We start from the raw sequence: 7,243 nt of genomic DNA on the forward strand, positions 1-7,243 counted from the left end.
GGTGAAAGTTGGTTTGGAAATGTAGGTAAGATTACTGAATACTACAATAGACTACTAGCATTTGGCTTATCAAAGCGAAAATCTTTTCCTTTTTCGTTTGGAATGCATGGTTTTCACTTAGTAAGTGACTAAAAGGACAAAAATATTGAAGATGTTTTCTTAGGAAATAATCAATGACACACACAGATCCACCATGTTTAAACATTTCCCTAGACATTCAGACTTGGTCAACTCCACTGCATCTTTCACAGGGAAATGGCGGAAAATCAGACATCTGCCACAGAGTTCATCCTACTGGGATTTCCCCTCAGCCCAAGGATTCAGATGCTTCTATTTGGGCTCTTCTCCCTGTTCTATGCCTTCACCCTGCTGGGGAACGGGGTCATCCTGGGGTTCATCTCACTGGACTCCAGGCTGCACACCCCCATGTACTTCTTCCTCTCACACCTGGCCATCGTTGACACAGCCTATGCCTGCAACACGGTGCCCCAGATGCTGGTGAACCTCCTGAACCCAGCCAAGCCCACCTCCTTTGTGGGCTGCATGACACAGATCTTTCTCTTTTTGAGTTTTGCTCACACTGAATGTCTTCTCCTGGTGGTGATGTCCTATGATCGGTACATGGCCATCTGCCACCCCCTCCGATATGCTGCCATCATGACCTGGAGAATCTGCATCACTCTGGCAGTAACTTTCTAGATTTTAGGAGTCCTCCTGGCCCTAATACATTTAGTGTTACTCCTACCTTTGCCGTTCTGTGGACCCCAGAAGGTTAATCACTTTTTCTGTGAAATTATAGCTGTTCTCAAGCTTGCCTGTGCAGATACCCACAGTAATGAGATCATGGTTTTGGCTGGGGCAGTGTTTGTGCTGGTGGGACCATTCATCTCAATTGTGATATCTTACATTCATATTCTATGTGCCATTCTAAAGATCCGGTCAGGGGAGGGGCACCAGAAAGCCTTCTCCACCTGCTCATCCCACCTCTGTGTGGTCGGACTCTTTTATGGCACAGCGATTATCATGTATGTTGGGCCCCGATATAGGGACCCCCAGGAACAGAAGAAATACCTCCTCCTGTTTCACAGCCTTTTCAATCCCATGCTCAACCCTCTGATCTATAGTCTGAGGAACAAAGAAGTCAAAGCTGCTCTAAAGAGGATGCTTGAAAAAGAGAGAACCTCATGCAAGCCTCATAGAATAATAAAATAACAATTTAAAGTGGAAGTCATCTCATCCAATAACTACACAGGATCCATAAACATGCCCTAGGGCATCCTTTTCATCTTCTTAAAATTTTCCTATGACTACCTCCCAAGAAAGCCATTCTCTCTTACAAAGCTTCCCTTTCGTAAGGACATCCGTTATGCAGACATTACTCCATGACCAAAAAAGGTTAAAAACACATGATTTTGAGTTCACATAGAGCTGAGTTTTTGCAAAGTTCTGCTGGTTGCTAGATGTGCAAACTTTTGTAAAATACTTAAATTCTCTGGAATTTAGATTTATTATGTATAAAATGAGTTCACTAATACAAAGCTCACAGGTTTGTTGTAAAGAGGAAATACTATGTGCAAAAGGCTTAGCAGAATCCATGAGTCATAATAAAAGATCACTAAATGGTAATTACTAATATTATTTACTACATATATTTATCATATCTTTAAAGAACAAGGACTATGACTTACAAATGAGACAATGGAAAATGAGATTTCCTATTATACCAGAAAAAAGAAGGAATATTGCAAAATGTAGCCTTTAACTGATGCAAAATGCCAATATTTTAAATAATTCATGAAGTAAATGACTCAGAATCTTTCCTTTGCAACCTTAATTCTCTGAAGAAATAATGAATATTTTAAAAGTACATGGATAAATACAATTACTATTTGCAAAAATTTATATGTATGTATGTGTGTGCATATATACACATATGTATGCACACATTCACATATGTACACACACATTCAAGTGTGCATTCTTTTTTATTTACCTCTTTTTTGTGTGTGTGAGAAGATCAGCCCTGTGCTAACATCTGCCAATCCTCCTCTTTTTTTGCTGAGGAAGACTGGCCCTGGGCTAACATCTGTGCCCATCTTCCTCCACTTTATATGGGACGTCACCACAGCATGACTTGCCAAGCAGTGTGTCGATGCACGCCCGTGATCCGAACCGGCGAACCCCGGGCCACCGCAACGGGGTGCGCGCACTTAACTGCTTGCACCACCAAGCCGGCCCCTTTTATTTACCTCTTTTATTCATTATTATGTTTGTGATGTTCACTCAGGTTGTTGCATGTATCTCTATTTTGTTAATTTTAATTGTTTCATGGCTTTACATTGTATAAACATATCACAATTTATCCATTATGTTTCTGGTGGATATTTGAGTTGTCTACAATTTTGGCTATAATAAATAATTTCCCATGGATGTTATTATACACGTCTTTTGGGGGACAGGTGCAGTCATTTCTGTTGCATACATCCTCAGGGAAATGCTGGGTTATGAATATCCTGATTGGCTGCCTATATAATTATTATTTTCATTGACTCATGATCTATGATTTGCCTCACACTGAGCTAGATATTGTATTAGAAGATGAACCAAGTTTATGCAATTTCTATCTAGATGAGTTTACATTCTAGTAAGGGAGACTGGCATTATTCTGATAATAGTATACATAAATACATTAGTGGGTTACAAGTCTATTGTTTTCTTCTAAACAGTTGAACCAAGAATAAGGAACTTACTTATGCTTCTGTGATTAGCTTAATATTCTTAAATAGCAGCAATGAGAGATTTGTTGAGTGGGGAAGGTGAAGTTATATATATATATATACAGTGTGTTGGGGTGATATGAATTTTAAACTTTTCTGTTGGAGATATCTGAGTCTTGCCTGGTTTAAAGAGCCTGTTTTGGGGCCGGCCCCGTGGCTTAATGGTTGAGTGCGCACACTCCGCTGCTGGAGACCCCGGTTCAGATCCTGGGCGTGCACCAGTGCACTGCTTCTCCAGCCATGCTGAGGCGGCGTCCCACATACAGCAACTAGAAGGATGTGCAACTGTGACATACAACTATCTACTGCTGCTTTGGGGAGAAAAAGGAGGAGGACTGGCAATAGATGTTAGCTCAGAGCCGGTCTTCCTCAGCAAAAAGAGGAGGATTGGCATGGATGTTAGCTCAGGGCTGGTCTTCCTCACAATAAATAAATAAATAAATAAATAAATAAATAAATAAATAAAAATAAAGAGCCTCTTTCTCACGGCGTCTCATCCTGGTCCATGTATCAGTCTGTCCCATGAAACTTTTTGGGTCCTTAGTAAGGGCTGGCTGTTATCTGTTGAGATTTGGCCTCTCTGGAACTATTCCAGGACCTGTCTAGTCTTTGATTCAGGATTATTGGGCTGTGGAAAGTATGCTCTCTTATTATATCTAGCCAGCATCAATTATCCTTTGTTGGAGTCTCATCCCATCTTACTCCCTTGCTGGTGCTATGAACCTCTCTGAGATATGGCTGTGTACTTCATTTTGACCTCTGGCTTGGTTGGACCACTGTAGCCCTCAGGTATAAGGCTATTTCTGCACCATGGGACTTCCCTGTGAAAGCTGTAGCCCTAGTTTCCTAACATTTGCATCCACTACCACCACAATCTAGGGGCATGTGGAATCATCTGAATCCCTTCCAGAAAATATGGAGGCAGCAAGGAGCAAGGAGAGCTGCCTCAGGCTTGTCTATCCAGCCAAGTCAGTTCTTCAGCACTCATTTCTCCTTGCTCACTCTGCTGTGATGTTTTTTGCAGTTACCCTGCAAACTGGTCTCCAGCCAAAGATCCTAATGGGGAATGTAAAGAAATACTCCTATGCTTTCAGATTTATTCTCAACATACCTAACAACCCTCTATCTGTGATTTCAAACCAGAGTGGGAAAGCCAAGATATATCTCACCACCTATTTTTCTTACCTGTCTTCTTTTTCCTTTATACTTCATTGGTACCAGAGGAACACAATTTCTACCTTTCCAAAGTGTCAGAGAATGCCCTTACATCTTAGGCTGAGTTCTCTCTACCACATTCTTTTAGCAACTTCAGTGGATCCATTACCCTAGATTCCCCCCAAACAAAACCCGATGTAAAGGCTTATGTACCAACATTTAACTATAAGTAAAGAAAGAGAAGAGTGAGACAAAATAATAGGGAGAGGAAGTTCAAGGGTGCCTTACTGGCGCTGGTCACTGGTTGGTGTTAGAAACAACGAATTGTTCTACTCTATGAGATGTCTTATGAGAGGCCTTATGAAGCATGTATCTTAGGAAAGTGCATCTAACAGTTAAAGTGAAGAATTTAATTGCTTGCTCCTATCTCCCATTGGCAAAAGGTGTGTCTTTCTCCATGGAGTGTTAATTACTTCACATTACAGGTTATATGTACATCACAGACACTAAGCAGTCCAGTGTGACTTTCCCCAGGGGCGAAAAGGAAAGCCCTGGATCAGGAAGCAAGAGGCATGTGAAGTGACATGAGGTGAGGTGGTCTTAGGTTATTCCAGAATGAAGTCAATCAGGTCTGAGCCCAGAGTTGGTCACAGCGATGGCTGAGATGGGATATGTGGACAAGGGTCACAGAGATCTCAGGCTGAGAGATCTGAGGAGGTGAGTGAGAGGTGTCTGCTGCAAGGGTTAAGTCTCAGAGGACTAGATCTTGATTTATTCATGAAACATGATGAATTCAGAAATCTTTCTCTTAGACAAAGCCTTACTTTTATGAATACTATATTGGTATGGACTCAAAAATTCTCTTCTAGCTGTCCAAAGCAGAATATAGAATGATTGAGGAAGTTTGCCTCAAACTGGCCAGTTACAGTTTTCTTATGGAACGTACTTGGGTATTTTTTGTGTGTGTGTGAGGAGGACTAGCCCTGAGCTAACATCCAATGCCAATCCTCCTCTTTTTGCTGAGGAAGACTGGCCCTGGGCTAACATCCGTGCCCATCTTCCTCTACTTTATATGGGAGGCCACCACAGCATGGCCTGACAAGCGATGCATCGGTGCACGCCCGGGATCCGAACCTGCGAATCCTGGGCCTCTGAAGCAGAGTGCACACATGGAACCGCTGCGCCACCGGGCCAGCCCCCTCGTACTTGGGTATTTAAAATGGAATTTAAATAACTCAATATAAACTATTTTGATTGATTTATCAATTTTAGAAATTTTTAGAGGAGTTTATGTTTATTTTTCTAAAACACAGAGCAAGTTAGGACTTCTCTAGCAGCAAAGAAGCTCTATATCACATGATAATATATTCACAATGGTATAAAAAAAAGAAAAAGAAAAAAAAACTTTCTTAGAAAGCAAACTGCTTGCCCAACTAACATTTCAATATTCTTTACTAAGTTTCTAATTTTTACCTGGATTTCTCCTCTAGCTGAAGCTTTTAAACAACTAAGTTACTTTCCCAAAGTGTTTCAAGTGTTTGAAGCAGAAAAAGACAAAAACTTGATCAGAACACAAACTTTAAGCTGCTTTTAAGCATTTTCAGAACACTTTAAAAATAATTTCCTAAATTATCAACATTCATAGGACAAATATCATTAGTAATAAATAATAAAGTAAAAAGGAGATACTTTTAGCTGTAATTAAGTTTTTTGATTCTATTACCTCTTTATGGTAAGGCCTTGAAAAAATAGGTAATACCATACAATTCTGTTGGGAACCTAAAGCTTCATAACTTCCCAAGGGCAATTTGGTGCATAATAGCAAAGGACGAATACCGTGAGTCAGTTTTGATTCAGTAATTCCAATTTAAAGAATTTATCCAAGGAAATAATTATGTGAGCAAAAATGCCTCACTGTAGTGTTGTTTACAGTAGCTAAAGATTGAAAACATCCAAGATTTCCAATATTAGGAGATAGATAAAATATATATTTATGTGGAGTATTCATACTAAAGAATATCTTCTTAAAAATCAGGCTTTATTGTATATTTATTGACTTGAAATACATTTACAAGTCATATTAAATGAAAAAAGGAGATTACCAATGCCATATGTATAACATCCAATTTTTGAGAGAAAACACACAGATTATAAAGAAATGGTTTTCCTGCTGTTTGGTTATCTGAATTTTCAAATCCAACTATGTATTGTCCTTATAACAAAGAAATATACAGTTTTTGAAAAGCATAATTAAAAAAATGGAAAATCTATGAAACTTTTAAATTGAGGTTTATAAGCAATGTGATCAAGAAAAATTATGGACTGGAATAACTGGAGAATACAAGAAAACAGAAATTGAGTTATGCATTGAATAACTAGCTGATAGATGAAGAAAAGACATTTAGAAAGGGAAGATGGTGAAGATACTGTGAAATAACACTTAAGTGAGGAACAGGAGCGAGACTTATGGATGAGAGTAAGGAATAATGTTTTAGACGAATAACAAGGTTTTGTAGGAAGGTACTGAGAAGTGAGCTTACGCCCAGCGAGACTGCAGCTGTCTGCTTGGACTCCAATTTTATGGCCACTGTTTGGAAAGTACCTCCTAGAAAAAGGCCCCTGAGAATGTGAGCTCAACTTGTATGTCCTTTTACACAAGGATCACACCCTGTACTATTGATATACTTCTAAAACACACTCATTTGAAGACTAGTCTCACTCTAATTATCTTAATAACTTTACCTTGCTCAACAAAACACTACATATTATGACATAATTTTTTTGAAAAACTAACCTTCAGCACGTAACAAATTTTTGTTAAGCTCATTAATGATTAAAGGAGCATGAAAATAATAGTTGTCACTAGTTTGAAAGGGTTTGGCAAGGGCATTTATACATAATTTTGCACAAATGGCAAAATGTTCCAGTTAACAGTTCTATTTTTATTCTGAGGTCTATGTTAGTAGGTAGGAAAGAAGTGGGGCAATATAATCCTGAACTATATTCCAACAGATATGATTATTCTGAAATATCAAGTCATATACCCGAGAAGCAAATGTTAAGCTTGATTTGTGGCTATTTATCATACGCACCATGTGGTGAGGTTTCATTGTCTGACAAGCAAGTAATTAGCTGTTTTGGACTGAACTGTGTTCTCTCAAAATTAATATGTTGAAATCATGGCCCAATAGTACCTTAAAATGTGACTTTTTGAAGATAGGCATTTATAGAGGTAATTATGTTAACATGAGGTGTTTACAACGGCCCTAATCCAATATGACTGGTATCCTTGGAGAAGAGGAGATTAGGAT

At 39.0% G+C, this 7,243-nt stretch overlaps 1 protein-coding gene across 1 annotated transcript; it reads left to right on the forward strand.

Moving 5' to 3' along the window:
- The first annotated feature begins 255 nt into the window (after positions 1 to 255).
- On the forward strand, positions 256 to 1,212 carry LOC101394558 (olfactory receptor 2A25). Its single transcript, XM_014787770.2, is given in 1 exon segment — positions 256 to 1,212. A coding segment is annotated over 1 exon segment (957 nt).
- Positions 1,213 to 7,243: the final 6,031 nt, after the last annotated feature.

The sequence above is a fragment of the Ceratotherium simum genome, chromosome 1 (assembly GCF_057802395.1).
Source record: "Ceratotherium simum simum isolate JZ-2026a chromosome 1, ASM5780239v1, whole genome shotgun sequence".
Lineage (NCBI taxonomy): Eukaryota > Metazoa > Chordata > Mammalia > Perissodactyla > Rhinocerotidae > Ceratotherium > Ceratotherium simum.